At 60.4% G+C, this 14,992-nt stretch overlaps 1 protein-coding gene across 1 annotated transcript; it reads left to right on the top strand.

Annotated features, from left to right (window-relative positions):
* The first annotated feature begins 777 nt into the window (after positions 1 to 777).
* COL9A2 (collagen type IX alpha 2 chain) lies at positions 778 to 12,473 on the top strand. Its single transcript, XM_034069304.1, has 32 exons — positions 778 to 855; positions 2,710 to 2,784; positions 3,575 to 3,610; positions 3,701 to 3,763; positions 4,392 to 4,445; positions 4,539 to 4,574; positions 4,767 to 4,790; positions 4,936 to 4,989; positions 5,272 to 5,325; positions 5,459 to 5,506; positions 5,763 to 5,819; positions 6,230 to 6,283; positions 6,578 to 6,631; positions 7,252 to 7,305; positions 7,485 to 7,538; positions 7,627 to 7,680; positions 7,827 to 7,880; positions 8,092 to 8,145; positions 8,482 to 8,535; positions 8,675 to 8,719; positions 8,825 to 8,878; positions 9,198 to 9,251; positions 9,326 to 9,379; positions 9,619 to 9,690; positions 9,776 to 9,811; positions 10,007 to 10,051; positions 10,243 to 10,275; positions 10,568 to 10,714; positions 11,392 to 11,446; positions 11,526 to 11,714; positions 11,886 to 11,963; positions 12,199 to 12,473. The coding sequence occupies exons 1-32, from the start codon at positions 784 to 786 to the stop codon at positions 12,402 to 12,404; spliced, it is 2,073 nt and encodes a 690-aa protein (XP_033925195.1). The 5' UTR covers positions 778 to 783; the 3' UTR covers positions 12,405 to 12,473.
* The last annotated feature ends 2,519 nt before the right edge of the window (positions 12,474 to 14,992 follow it).

Here is a 14,992-nt window from a genome sequence, read left to right as displayed (position 1 = left end):
GCTGGGACGAAGGGAGTCACAACTGGAGAAGAGATCCCAGCACAGTGGTGCATCCCCAGTTCTGGCCTGTCCATATGCAGGGATGGTCCCTTGCCCATGGAGAGGATGTAGACCCCCATTTTGTTGCCCTGATGTGCACTGGGGTGCAGGCAGCAGCCTGCCCGCTGCTGGGGACCACTGAGCTACACCAGTACCAATGAATCAGTCTTCAGTGGCTCATTGTGGAGCCTTCAAGCCCTCCATGAGGAGGAGGAGGAAAGAATCACCAAGATGAATCATTCCCATATTCCCGTGGAGTTGGTGTGTGTGTGGTGTGTGAATCTGGGGAGCGGCTCCCCAGCTTGTTCCCCTCATCTCCGAGCCCCTTGGTCTGCATTAAAAGCCCCTTTGTGCCACTCGTGTCAAATCCCACACTGCCATTGTCCCCATCCCTCCACCACCATCCTGCCCAGTGTGAGGTGCTGCTGCCCACGGCAGGGGGTGGGAACCGGATGACCTCAAGGTCCTTTCCACCCCAAACCACTCCATGAGTCCACGATTCAACGTTTCTATCGTGTTAAATCCCCAGCAGGGTCCAGCCCCGCACAGCCACAGCCTCACCTGAGCGGGGGGGGGGGGGGGGGGCCGGGGCTGCCGCCTGCCCTCATCCCCCTGCTCCATATTCATGAGCCCCTCATCTCCCTGCTCCATATTCATGAGCCCCTCCAGCTCCTCCTCCTCCTCCTCCCGGTGTCCGCTGTGCAGTCGGTGCCGTACCTGAGCGCAGCCGGACGCGGCCCTGCCATGGCCGGCGGTGCCCCCGGGCTCCAGCTCTGGCTCCTGCTCCAAGCCGCTTGTCTCTGCCTGGCTCAGATCGTGAGTTCTCTGCTCGGCCGGGCTGGGCTGGGGGACGGAGAAGGGATAGGGAGGGGATGGAGAAGGGATAGGGAGGGGATGGAGAAGGGATAGAGAGGGGATGGAGAAGGGATGCAGAAGGGATAGGGAGGGGATGGAGAAGGGATGCAGAAGGGATAGGGAGGGGATGGAAGGGGAACAGTCTCCATCTCCCCGCCATAGACACTTGCTTTCAGTGCTGGGACTTTTGCTTCTTTTCCCAGTGCTTTTCCTTTGCTTTTCCCAGGAATGATCCACTATGGGGGGTGGGAGCAGCACCCAGCTGGGAACCCAGCTCTGACCCAACTGGGATCTCTCCATGCCGAAAGCTGCCTCCAGCCTTGTGGGCCAGGGCCAGGGCTGGGATGCACTTGGGGTTGTTAGTTGTCTGGTTGAGTTTTCTTCTCCCCTTGGGCCGCAATGGGGACTCTGCTGCTCCCCTCCCCAGCAGCCGCCGATCTTGTGCCTCCCATCGCCTGGATAAATGCTTATTCACTTCTGCTTTGCCGGGTTGAGGGGGGCTGAGAGGGGATCTGACCCTCTCAGGGCTGTCCTGGGGTTCTATGGGGCTTGCCGGGGGGGGCAGCGAGAGGGAGACCAGCAGTGGAGGCACTGGGGATCCCAGCCTGAACTCACCCAGGGGCAGCAGCAAAAGCATTGGAAAGAAGCAAAGCGAAGATGTTGCTCTGGCCCCCGGGGCCAGTGGGCAGGTAGGGTTCCCCCTGGGATCACACCAACAAAACTCCCTGCCTTGCAACTCCAAAAACAGGTGTTTAGGAAAGATTTTGGGATGATATTCCCATGTGGCTCCTGAGCTGCCCGACTGGCACAGACATGGCACAGATGTGGCACAGACATGGCACAGATGTGGTACAGACACGGCACAGATGTGATACAGACACGGTACTGACAGCATCGCTGCAGGGAGCTGGGGCAGCTCCCGTCCTGTAACAGCCCCCCGGGATGCCCATGGCCTTGTGGTGACAGGGTCCAGGCAGGGAAGTGGGCTCTTGTCGGAGCAAGGAGCCTCTGGAACAAGGATCCAGTTGGAAATGACTCTGGCAGTACAAAGGTGCCATTCACGGCTGCTCCCAAGGCCGGGTGCTCGCTCCAAGGTGAAGCCAGGGCTCTCCTGGCTCCATGAACAAACCAGCATCACCCCTCATCCTGAGATGAATGAGCCTGGAAGGATGGGGGTTGCAGCCAGCTCGTCTGGTTTCATTTCCAGAACACCAGGATTCAGTCTCCAGGACTGAGTCTCTTCCCCCCTCAACATCCCTTCAGGATAACAGAGATTCCTTTGCAAAGCCTCTCCCGTGGAGTCCTGTGCAAACCTCAGGGCTGGGGCCAGGCTGTGCTGCCTGAATGGTGCTTTTGTGTGCGGTGCTGCAGGCGGCGAGCCAGCCCCGAGCAGGCAGGAGGGAGCCCATGGAGGGGTTCGGGGTCCCCGTTCCATAGCGGGGCACCCAAATCCTACCGGTGCTCTCAGAAATCCCAGTGCTGGGCTTGAACGCTGGGCTGAGAGCCGCCATCACCCCATGGAGACCTCGCACCTCTGGGGCAGGAGGGAGCTGTGATGGGATAGAAACCAGGCAGGGGATGGGGAGCTCCTTGTGCCTCTGTGGGGCAGATTCCCTGGAGCTCTCCATCCGTCCCCTTGCTGGGGGCACAGGCAGGCAGCAGGGGCACAGCTCGGGTGCCTTGGGGTGCTCACTCTGCAGCTCTCTGGAGATGGGTCCTTATCAAACACTGCACCCCAGGCTCCCTTTGACCCCAGCATCTCCTGGAGCTGTTCTGATCCTTCCTGACCGGGGTCCCATCCCTTCTTCCCCTTAGCGAGGGCCTCCAGGAGAGCCCGGCCCGCGAGGACCCCCCGGTCCCCCAGGAGTGCCGGGAGCCGATGGCGTTGATGTGAGTACAGCTGGGGACCTGTGCAGGCTGCAGGGAGGGAGGGAAGGAGGGACCTGCAGCACAAAGAGGGTATTTGTGTCAGGCAGAGGCGCTGCGGAGGGCAGGGAATGCCGGAGCCTGCGGTTCCTGTGCTGAGCTGCTCCTGGGCTGGGGCACATGGAGCATCCCTGGTGCTGCTGATGGCCTGGGTGGCAATACTGGCATGGGGGACCCCAGCTCCTGCAGCGTGGCTCCATCCACCTCCCTGGGGCAGCAGCCTGTGGCTTCCTGACCACCTCAGGAAACGGGGCCTGGAATGGGTTTTGGGAGCAGAGCGCAGGGAGGTTTGGGTGCAGGATGCTCAGAGCACCCCTGTGTGAGCAGCAGAGGGTGCTAGGGGGGCTGGGTGCAGGGCTCAGCCCATTGAGGAGCTGGAGCTGGGGGGCTGATGGGGAGCAGGACCCCCAGGTTGGGTGTCCATAGAGCAGAGCCATGGTCGAGGGCTGTGGCAGGCAGCCGTGGCTCCAGATCCTGCCCAGAGCCTCAACAGAGGGGTCAATGGGCAGCAGAAAGGGCCATTCCTTGCCCTAGGCTGTTATTTTAGTGCTATTTCCACCCAGAGCAGCCAAAGCCCTCCCTGCACCAGCACAGCCCTCACCTCTCCACACCAGCCCCATCCTGACGTGGGTCCTGCGCTGGGGGATCCAGTGTGGGAAGGGGCATTGGGGATGCGGGTCCTGAGCCCCCTGCACTGCCTGGCCTGGCTCTGTGGGGTAAAGGATCCTTTTACAACCTTCATCCCTTTCCCCAGGGTGACAAAGGCCCTGCCGGAGCCCCAGGGTCCCCGGTGAGTACCCCCCCCCCCCAGCTCACTGATGGTCCCACCCTGCCTGGAGGAGCATCCTTCAATCTGCCCCTTGCCTCTTCTCTTTTAAAGGGTGTCAAGGGGGAGCCTGGAGCCCCTGGTCCGGATGGGCCCGCAGGGAAGCCGGGCATTGATGTGAGTACAGACCCCGTATCCCCCTCAGGTTGCAGCAGGGCCTCAGCAAACTCCTCTTCCCCCCAGCATGAGGATCCTTTTATGTCACATACAAGAAAAAGCCCAAATCCCTTCGTGCAGGAGCTGGGAGCACCTCTTGAGTCACAGCAGGAAGTGCAGGCAGGGCTGGGACAGGGCTGCTGCCTCCCTCCTGCACTGCCCAGCTCCAAAAGCACATCCCTCTCCATCCCACACGGGCAGGAGCTGTGCCAGGAAAGCCACGGCACCAACACCCCAACATGGAAAGGCTTTTCCTTGTCCCACACTGCAGCCGCTGCGCTGAGCCCTGGTTCAGCTCTAGAACAAACCTGGAGCAATCCCATGCCCCAGAGCCACCCCCTTTGGTTTCAAAGTCTTTGGGGTTTTGGTTGTTCTTCAATAATAAATGAATAGAATAATAACTGTTATTATAAGCATGCATTGTTCATCCAGGCTGAGCTCCCTTGAGCACTGAGCAGAGGGGGGGGCTCTCTGGGAATCAGCCCCTGGGTGATGCTCAAGCCATGAGCTCCTGGGTTCCGAACCCCAGCAAGAGCAGGGGCTGGGGAGCAGGAGGGAGCAGTGACCCCCGTTGTCTGTCCTCCTGCAGGGCCTGACGGGAGCCAAAGGGGAGCCAGGACCCATCGGCAGGCCTGGAGTTAAAGTGAGTGTGGAGCTGCTCCAGGGCTGTGATCCTGGCTCTGCAGGGCCACCTCCTCCTGTTCCAGCTCCTGACTCTCCCCTTTTGTCCCTGCAGGGCCAGCCTGGACTTCCAGGGCCACCTGGGCTCCCTGTGAGTATCCACCTCTCACATGGGTACCAGTGATGCTCCCACTCCTCGCTCCGGCAGCCATGAGTGGAGTGGGAGCAGAGCAGGGATCCAGCTGCATCCTTGCTGGCAGCATGGGCATTGCTCAGGGCAGGGATGCTGCTGGGCTTGGCAGGGTGCAGGATTGGACCAACTGTGTCTTTCCTTTTGTTTCAGGGTCCTTCCCTGCCAGGACCACCCGTAAGTGCTGCTTGTGTGGGGCTGGGGGGGGACCCACAGGGTCCCACTTGGAGTTGTGCTGGAAGAGCTCAGATCTCAGCACCCCACAGCAGGGGGCTCAGGGCTCAACCTCTGTAGCTGGGTCAACTCCTGTCTTCTCTTTAAGGGCCTTCCAGGCCAGGTTGGGCTGCCCGGAGAGATCGGAGCACTGGGACCCAAGGTAGGGGTAGGAGGGGGTATGGGGAAACCTCCAAACCTCCCCTCCTGGAATAAGCATCCACTTCTCTGCACTGCAGGGCTCCTAGCATGTACAGGGATGACCCTGTAATATGGGAGAGTGGGATCCTACAGTGGGAATAGAGGGTGATGGAGCAGCCCCATCCCCTCCCAGCTCACACTCCCAGTTCCCACTGCGGGTCTCTGGTGCTCCATCACCCTCTCCATCGGTCCCTGCTGCCTCCCCCCCCCCCACATCTCCTCACCTGGGCTCGTTCTTTCCCAGGGTGACCCTGGACCCGATGGCCCTCGGGGCCCCCCAGGCCCTCCAGGGAAACCAGTGAGTATCCCCCATCACCAGCACTGGCTGCAGGGGAGAAGCTTCCACTGGGGCCCATCCGCACCTCCCGTACCCCCTCCCTGCAGACAGAGCCGGTGTTACACGGGGGTGCTGAGGGTCTCCTTCCCTCCAGGGCCCCCCGGCACACATCCAAGGAGTGGAAGGCAGCGCTGACTTCTTGGTGAGAGCTGCCATTACCCTGTCCCTGTAGTGGCTGCTGGGGAAGCCCTGGCCTGAAATGCAGCCACCAGCAGCATGGGGTAACTGGGGGCTGGTGGGGCAGGAGGAGCTGGGTCCCCAGCCAAGGCCATGCTGTGAGCGGAGGGTCCCCTGTGCCACCGCACAGCCTGGCTGTGGTGCAGGAGCCCATCCTTCCAGAGCATCTCTGCAGGCTCTGGAGCCTTTCCCAACCCAACTGTGCTGCTTCCTCCCACCAGTGCCCGACTGGCTGCCCACCAGGTCCTAAAGGGCCCCAGGGACTGCAGGGACTGAAGGTAAGGGAGCCCTGGAGCTGCCAGGGAGTGAGCAAGGGCCTCCGGTGTGCTGAGCGGAGCCTGTCCTGCTCTGGGGTGTGGGGAGCTCGGGAGCTGCCCTGGGAACACAAGGACAGGCACAGAGAGCCCTATGCCAAAGGTGCTGTGGGAGAGGTGCCCACAGCTCCTCAGTTCCATCCAGCCCCTCCTTTGGACCCTGCCAAAGCCCCAGCCCCGGCCATGAAGCTCCATGTGCTGGAAAACCAGAGCATTAAACCCAGTGAGCATCCCCACTGTGGGATGCTGAGCCCCCCCACACCACCAGCGGGCACCCCAGGGTGGGGTATCCTGGGCGCTGCGGCTCCGGGTGATGTGGTCTCAACCCTACTGCTCTGCCCAGGGATGCTCATGATCTTCCTCTTCATCCTTAGGGACACAGAGGCCGCCCTGGTGCCCTTGGGGAGCCCGGCAGGCAGGGCGGGCAGGTGAGAGACCTCTGGCAGCTTCCCAGCAGGAACCAGGAATGCCTGTCTCTGGGAATGCTGAGCTGGACCAGAGGGCAGGGGCTCTGGGGGGAGAGAGGGGGAAAGAAGGGAAGTGGTGGGAGAGGGAGGAGGGAGATCAGGGCTGGGATATGGAGGGTGGAGGACATGGTCTTCCCATGGTGCTTTTCTGGATGGGGATACCCTAATGGGTCCCAGGCAAGGGGAATATGGGTGCCCAGTGTGGTTTGTACCCCTGCTGCACCCCAACACTCACCTCTCTGCATTCCATGCCAGGGCCCCAAGGGTGATGTTGGTGTCTCTGGAGAACAAGGCATCCCAGGCCCCCCGGTAATGTCCTTCTCTTTGCAGCTCTACTTGGTTTGTGCTTGGCCCCAGACTTGGGGGATGTGACACTTGTGTCCCCAACTCCAGGGGAGCCCCCCACTTCATCCCATCCATCTCCCTCCTCCCAGCCATGGAGCTGCCACCAGGAGGGTGGTAAAGCTGCATCCCAATGGAGGCCCCCACAGTCAGCACACATTCACATGGATAACTCAACATCCAGGGATAAATCTCTCCTGCACACTGAGCCCCCATTACCCCTCCTGGTCAGGGGGTACCGCATCCAGCTCACTGCAGGGATGCAGGGATTAAAGCTGTTTGCTCACACTGAGCACTTTGAAGAGGAAAAGCAATTAATGGGCTGCAGCCTCTGGTCTGGGAAAGGGCAAAACTGCTTTGAAGCCAAGAGCTTTGGCAGGGGAAGTGGCACCAGTCTGGTCCCATCACCATCACTGAAGCTGAAAGGGGAAAGGTGCCTGCTGGGGGCTATGGAATTAGGGGCCCGAAACACCTCAAACACCTCCAAACCAGCTGGTTCCAGAACTGCTTCTGCTCTAATTGCACCTCCCCCTGGGCTGCTCCTGGGGCCGTTCCCAGCTGAACAGGCTCCTGTTTCCTTCCCACAGGGACCACAGGGCTTGAGGGGTTACCCTGGCATGGCAGGACCCAAGGGCGAGGCGGTAAGTGCCTGGCTCCAGGGTCAGGGCACCCAGCTCCCATGGCTGTGCTTCCAGGAGCATCACTAATGCTGCTTGGCCACCTCTGGGAGCTGGATGCTGCCTCTGGTCAGTGGGATCAGACCCAGCTGAGCTCCAAGCCTGGGATGGGAGGAATCAATCCCCTTGTGATCTCTTTGCAGGGTCCTGCTGGATACAAGGGGATGGTTGGGACCATCGGAGCGGCCGGGCGGCCAGTGAGTGCCCTCCCTTGTCATCAGGGGCTGTGGGGCAGGCAGAGGACCCCACACTTTGCTGCTCAGCCCCTGTCTTTCTCCCTTGCAGGGTCGGGAAGGGCCCAAGGGACCACCCGGGGACCCTGGTGAGAAGGGAGAGCTGGTAGGTACCCATCACAGCCCTGGCAATGCCAATGCCCCTTCTGCCTGGCACGGAGAGGGGCCCTCGATGAGCACCTCCTCCCTCTCCAGCCCCATCCCTGCCTCAAGAGGGCAGCTGAAGTGACCCTTTGCTCCCTTCTGCTCTAGGGTGGCAGAGGCATCAGGGGCCCCCAGGGGGACATCGGCCCCAAGGGGGAGAATGTAAGTACAGCCGGGGGCACCTGTGCCCACATCCAGGGCTGAGCCCCTTGCCATGGGAGCTCTGTCCTGCTCAGGGCTATCCCGTGTCCTTGAGCCTGGCTCAGCACAGGCCTGGAGCTTTCCTTTCCCTTCTCAGCCTTTTATTGCCCTCATCCCAAACCTTCGAGTCCCTCCTGGGGGTGTCAGACCCACAACTCCTCCCCTTTTGCAGGGTCTCCCTGGCATCGATGGCAAAGATGGGACCCCGGGTATCCCAGGAGTGAAGGTGAGTGGGCAGGGGCTGCGCTGGCCATGGGGGATGGACACACTCATAGAATGGTTTGTGTTGGAAAGGACCTTAAAGCCCATCCAGTTCCAGCCCCTGCCATGGGCAGGGACACCTTCCACTGGAGCAGGGTCTGCTCCTCATACCAGTACTAAAAGTAACAGGAATGGCAATGAGCATCCCAGCCCTTGATGGGGCATCTCCTGGCCAGTGGAGCCTCATCTGCACAGGGTCGAGGGCAGTGCCGCACCTCAGCCAGGAGCCCCCGTCCCACCCATGGACACCTCATTGCTGCCCCTGTCTCTGCCATGCAGTAACATCCTGTGTCCCCAACAGGGCAGCGTGGGACAGGCTGGACAACCAGGAATACCGGGACACCGGGGACAAGCTGTGAGTAGGGGACCACAGGACCCAAGGCAGATCTCCATTATCATGGGGTGGCACCCCCATGCCCAGACAGTGCTGACACCTGCAGGGATGCTGCCCCCATTGCTCTGCATGGGGTTTGATCCTGGCTTTGTCTCCACAGGGCTTGCCGGGCCAGCCGGGAAGCAAAGGGGGCCCAGGAGACAAGGTGGGTCTGGGGCAGGAGAGCTGGAGTAAACCCCTTGGAGCACCCCAGCTTCAGCCCCACTCACCCTACATGGAGCACTCTGACCACCTCTGTCTGCCTTCACAGGGTGAAGTGGGTGCTCGGGGCCAGCCTGGTGTCACTGGTGCCCCGGGGCAGATCGTAAGTACAGAGCTGGCACCGTGTTCCCCCCGGGCACTGCCTGCGGTCACTCTCCTCTCTCCTTTCCCCATTTGCTGTCAAACAAAGCAGAATTGGGCACTTTATCCCCCAACCCTCCTCCCCCTGCCCCACAGCAGTACCCTAATGGGGAACCCCCTGTGGCCACATCCCCATTGCCCTGGTCCAGCACCTCCTTGGCCACCCAGTGCAGTGGGAGCAGGGGGCAAGGGCAGGGCCGCACACCCCTGGGGCAGGATGAGGGGCAGGGGATGATGTGCAAGAGGGGCAGCTCCTCTGGGGTTTTCTCTCTCCCTCCTAGGGTGAGCCTGGACCTCGTGGCGAGCAAGGACCTCAGGGTGTCCCCGGGGTGAAGGTGAGTCCATGGGGCCCTGCAGGGTTCGGGGCAGTGCCAGGAGCTGCCCCTGACTCCCTCCTGGTTCTCCTCAGGGTGACCGTGGCGAGCGTGGCCCTGTGGGTCCTGCTGGGGAGCAGGGGAAAGCGGTGAGTCAAGGGCTGAATCCCCATTGAACTGAAGGGGAAACAGTGGCAAATGTGCTGTCTCCTTCAATGGGAAGCTTCAGGGCAGGCTGGGATGCTGTGGGGCAGCCAGAGCTGCTGGAGGGGATGAGCAGCTGCCCAAGCATCTCGTGCTTTTGGGAAGGATGCTCTGATGGGGACGGGTCTGTCCCCACCTCTGTTCATTCACTTGTCTCTTTTTCCTGTGTTCCCCTCACTTCCAGGGGCCAAAGGGTGAGCAGGGCCCACCGGGGATCCCAGGGCCCCAGGGCTTGCCAGGAGTCAAAGGAGACAAAGTGAGTGCTGACTGCAGGTGACAGGCTGCCCTGGGCTCCAGCTCTGGGACACTGCACTGATATCCCCCCCTCCTCCTTTGTGCAGGGCTCCCTAGGCAAAATCGGCCCCAAAGGCAGCACTGTGAGTACAGCACCCTCCTGCTTGGTGTGGGGTGTGTGTCACTGACCCCGTGTTGGACACTCACCAGCACCAGGAGCCTTCTCCATCAATAACCCAGTGTCCTGGTCAAGTTGTTGGTGGAAGGAGGGATGAAAGCAGCTGCAGAGGTGGGTGCTGGCAGTGAAGGTTCCCATTTCTCCATTGTCTTTCCTCCAGGGAGATCCCGGTGTTCATGGACTTGCAGGGCTGAAGGGAGAGAAGGTAGGTTCCTACACATGGTTCCTGGGATGGGGTGGAAGGACATGGGGTGGATGTGGGTCTCCTGCCCAGCGTGGCCCCTGACACACCAGCATTGCACCCCAGTGTGCTGCATGGGGTACCTATGTCTCCCCCAAGCTGTGTCTCTAAGTTCATGCTGTCTCCCCATCTCATTTCCTGTGTTCTGTCCCCAGGGTGAATCAGGAGAGCCAGGACCAAAGGGACAGGTGAGTGATGGGGACCTGGGACCAACCTGTACCTTGCAGCTGGGTGGCTCTGCAGGACCCTCAGTGGAGGAGATCCTCCTGATGAAGGCAGCAGTGATCCACGGAGCTGGTGTGTGCTGCACACTGGTGGCCTGAGGATGTATTTGCTCTGGAGATGGGCTTCAGTAACCGCATTCAGCCCTGGATTCAAGTTCAGACCCAGCCTGGGGCCAGACCCCGGCTGTGCCCATTGATGCTGGGAGTGTTCAGGGTCCAGGCTCCTCTCCTGATGCCTGTCTCCATCCCCCTGCAGCAAGGCATCCGGGGCGAGCTCGGCTTCCCTGGCCCTACAGGGGACGCAGGTGCCCCCGGTGCCCAGGGCTACCCGGGACCCCCCGGCCCACGAGGACTCGTTGGGGAGCGTGGTGTGCCCGGGATGCCCGGCCAGCGTGGAGTGGCGGTGAGTACCCCGGTACACACAGTACCGCAGTACCCCAGTACACACAGTACCAGAGTACACACAGTACCGCAGTACCACAGTACACACAATACACGCAGTACACAGAGTACCCCAGTACAACAGTACACACAGCCAACCCCTCCTTGCCTCCCCCACCGTGTGGTGCTGCCACCCACCCTTCCTTGCTAACTGGTTCCTCTGGAAGCTGCTGTTCTGGTCAGAGCGGGAGCTGGCGGGGCTGCTCCATGAGCAATCCAGGAGAGCTGAGCCCAGTACCTAAAGGGGATTAAAAAAACCTGGAGAGGGGCTTGGGACAAGGGCCTGTAGGGCCAGGCCAAGGGGAATGGCTTGAACCTGCCCGAGGGGAGCCTGAGCTGAGCTCTGAGGCAGAAGCTGTTCCCTGGGAGGGTGCTGAGGGGCTGGGGATGGAATTTTTCTGTATAAGCCTCATTTTAGACTTGCAAAATGGGGGTGCAGAAAGTTGACACTATGAGCAACCTGCACCATGAGCTGAGGCTGGAGCACATGCACTGGGATCAAATGGAAAGTGAAGAAGGGTGGGAACACCACTGAGTGCAGGGAGGTGCTGTGGACTGGGATGGGACCAGGTGTGTGGGTACAGATGGTAACAGGAGCAAACTTCCTCCATGGCATGTGCCTCTTCTTGCCGCTGGCAGGGCCGGGATGCTGGGGACCAGCACATCATTGACGTGGTCCTGAAGATGCTGCAAGGTGAGGGAGTGAGAGAGGCACTGCCAGCTGGGTGCTAGTGCCCCATCCCACCCCACAATGGCCTCTCTCTGCCCTACAGAGCAGCTGGCAGAGGTGGCTGTCAGTGCCAAGAGAGCTGCTCTGGGAGGAGTGGGTGCTGTGGGACCCCCCGGACCTCCTGGTCCTCCAGGGCCACCTGGTGAGCAGGGTCCACACGGACCCATGGGACCTCGAGGTGTCCCTGGCATCCTGGGTGCTGCTGGGCAGATCGGCAACATAGGCCCCAAAGGTAGGTGGTGGGTGACCATACCTGCACTGTGCGGGGCAGAAATCCCTCTCGGGGCTCCTGCCACCCTTGTGCCCGAGTTCAGTCCCTGCAAGGGGCAGCCCCTTCCCCTGCCAGGTCCGTGTCTCCTGCTGCAGCTCCACAGTCCTTCCCTTCCTCTTCTTTTTCCTGCAGGGAAGCGAGGCGAGAAGGGGGAGCGAGGAGAAGCTGGCCGCGGCCACCCAGGCATGCCGGGCCCCCCGGGCATCCCAGGTAAGCCCCTCTGCCCCGCACAGGGCAGGCAGCAGCATCCCCTGTGCCCCTTTAACAGTGCGAGCACAGCCACCGGCTGCGGATTCCCTGCCCCATCCCTACACACGGGTCCATGCCTCAAACCCCCATCCTGGAGCATCCTTTGCTGCCTGCGCTCTGCCACCGCTCTCCCCTCCCGTCGGTGCTGCTCCGTGCCTGCCGCCCGCAGCACACCGAGGCCCCGTTCCCATTGCAGGTCCCCCGGGCACCCCGGGCCATGCCGTGGATGGGAGGCCGGGCGAAAGGGGCGCTCCGGGGTCCCCGGGCCCCGCGGGCCGGCCGGGGCTGCCCGGCCCCACCGGCCTGCCCGGCTTCTGCGAGCCGGCCGCGTGCCTCGGGGCCTCGGCCTACGCGGGGGCGCGCATGGCGGAGCCGGGAGCCGTCAAGGGCCCCGGGTACTGAGGAGGCACCGGAGCCGTGATGGACCCGGGCAGCAAACCCGCTCCGGGGCTGGCAGCGGGGACCGGGACACTGCAGATCCATAGGGACGGAGCCTGCCCGGCCCGGCTGCGGGAGTGCTGGGGTCGGGGCAGCGCCGGAGGGAACCGCAGCCCTGGCATTCATCTGGTGCGGGTATCACCGGCCTGGGGACAGGGAGGAGCAACGAGAGGGCACCCAAGTCCTGTCCTCATCTCTGGGCTCCGTTACCTGCCCCTCTGCCCGTCCTCCGCTCCCCGTGCCCCTTCCCACAGAAATAAATTGGCTTTTCTACAACCCCTCTCACTGTTCTGTCCTGCTTGGTGCTGCACCGGCTCATTGCCACCCCCCCCCCCCCCCCCCCCTTCTTTGTTAAACAAAACATTGTGGTTTGGTTATTTAAGACTCACCAGAACCAGCCTTGTCCCTGCAGGGCACTCACAGAGCTGTAAATCTTTGTAAAATAGGATTATTTTGTAACTATGAAGAGAAAACCACCAACTTTTTACAACTGGACAATAAAACTGGGATGGATTGTTAATGAACGGAAATGATGCGTTGGCTTCTTTGAATCACACCAAGGCTGTGCTGGTGGGGGGTTATTATTTGAGGGCTGAAGCTGGTTTTCCTGTCGTTTCAAGCCCCTGATTGGGTGTCTCAATTGCTCATTCCCATCCCTGGGGACAATTTTAGCCTCTCACAAGTTTCTTTAGCAAAAGCTCTTCCTTTTCTCACCCTCTTACATCAGTGCAAAGGGGATTATTTGCCACACCTGATCCCCCCACATGTTGGAGATGGAGCAAATTTGCCAGCAATGCACCGAGTACCTTCAAATGAGGGCAAGTGAACCTGATTCCCCTCACAATCAAGTAGCCAGAAAGCTATTAACAGCATTGCAGCTGGTATTGATCTCTTAATAGTTAAAAAGGAGGCCTGTGGCTCCAGGAGGATCCGCAGGTGTCTCTCTCATTACTGCCATCGACAGCAGCAAGGATTAAAGCTGTGCAGCGGGAGCAATGGGGCCTCGCTTTGTAACATAAATAGAAATCAATTCAGGTTTATTAGTGAAGCATGTTGGGCTTGGCAATGGAACAGCTCCTGGTGGGAGAGGCTGGTGGATCCCCCCTGCGGCACTGAGCATCATCACCTCCACCAGGGACATGGCAAAGCATGGCCAAAACAGGGCTCAGGCTGCTTTGGCAGTAGGGGGCTAATCCTGGCAGGGACCAGACCCAAGCCCCATGTACTGCTCCCTCCCCATACAATGTGTATCAGAGCATTTTTCCACATGGGTCCTTAGCTTTCCCCATGTCCCCAGACTCCTCTGAGTGCCCTGCACTTGTTCCCCACTTAAATCACCTTCTCTGTGCCCTTTGTGAACCTCTGCCTTGCACTTAAGGTGCAATCAGACAGCTTTAAGGGGCCTGACTGAAAACAGAAATGGGAGGCAATTGTAAATGTTGTATTTACAAGTTGGGATTCGATCAAGTTGAGGTGGTTGCATATTAATTACAGGCCAGACTCTGGTTGTTTCCAACGAGTGGCAAATGCACTCTGAATCTGCCTCTTCATCAGAGACCTTATAAATATTCATCCCATAAACAGCAGCTTGAATGCCGTTAGAGACAAGAGGGATTGAAACCCGAGTATCTGTGGAAATGAAACAGCTGGAAAACATCCAATCCCTGCCCCAAATAACAACAATCATTATTAGGAGAGGTGAAGAAATAGCCTTGTTGAGCACTTGTCTGCATCCGTGGGCAAACGGGGAGCTCCATCCTGACTCTTGTCAGGGGGAATTCAGGTTAGCGAGCGCTTTCGGGGACAGCCCTAGGCTGAGCCGGCCGCCGGCTCCAGCTGTGCCGCACATCTGGGCCGCAGCACGGAGCCGCTTTGGTTGGTTTGAGCTTTCCCCCACGAGATGGAGCTGCCGGCCCGTGAATTCCCTCTGCCCAGGACGCGCACGCTGGGAGCTGCGAACAGACCCCATTAGAAGGGGGCTTGGAGCAGCTGCTCTGATGGAGCCCCTGTGGCAGGGGCTGGAGCTGGAGGAGTCTTAAGGTCCCTTCAACACAAACCAGGCTGTGGCTCTGTGGAAAGGGTGAACCCCCCTCATTCAACCCATTCCCACCTCCAGGATGAACCCGGCAGGAGCAGCCTGGGAGAAGGGGTTTGCTGCAGGGACAATGGCGCAGTGGGGGTCCAAGGGTTGAGAGCTGAGCTGTGTTCCTGGAGCAGGGATTGGGCTTCCCAGGGAAAGAGCAAGGGCTGCCAGAGACAGGGAAAGTGCCACTGTGCCCATGGAGTGTCCTGGGCTGGATGCAGGATGGATGCAGGGTCGTCTGCAAGAAGCCTAGGGGCCCTCAGTGTTGCATCCAAGCGTGTACATGCCCAGGAGGGCTGGATGGGATGGAGCAAGTGCTTCAGCGCTGTCAGGGACAGGGCTATTGCTGCCTCTGCTGCTGTTCAGTGCTAACTGCAGCAGTGGCCAAGCTCTCCCGTAGCAGCTTTGACCTTCAGCAGCTCCCCAGTGCAGCCCAGGAGATGCAGCAGGACCAGCACAGCTATGGTCA

Source organism: Melopsittacus undulatus, chromosome 14 (assembly GCF_012275295.1).
Source record: "Melopsittacus undulatus isolate bMelUnd1 chromosome 14, bMelUnd1.mat.Z, whole genome shotgun sequence".
In the NCBI taxonomy this organism is placed as follows: Eukaryota; Metazoa; Chordata; class Aves; order Psittaciformes; family Psittaculidae; genus Melopsittacus; species Melopsittacus undulatus.
Note: the sequence above shows the minus strand (reverse complement) of the source record. Positions and strands in the feature narration are given on the sequence as shown.

Bases quoted from the DNA above. Each gene is read 5' to 3' on its own strand.
- COL9A2 (XM_034069304.1), top strand. From the start codon at position 784: ATGGCCGGCGGTGCCCCCGGGCTCCAGCTCTGGCTCCTGCTCCAAGCC. The intron at 5,507-5,762 runs GTGAGAGCTGCC...TCCTCCCACCAG, and splicing joins AAGGCAGCGCTGACTTCTTG to TGCCCGACTGGCTGCCCACC. The intron at 8,536-8,674 runs GTGAGTAGGGGA...TTGTCTCCACAG, and splicing joins CGGGACACCGGGGACAAGCT to GGCTTGCCGGGCCAGCCGGG.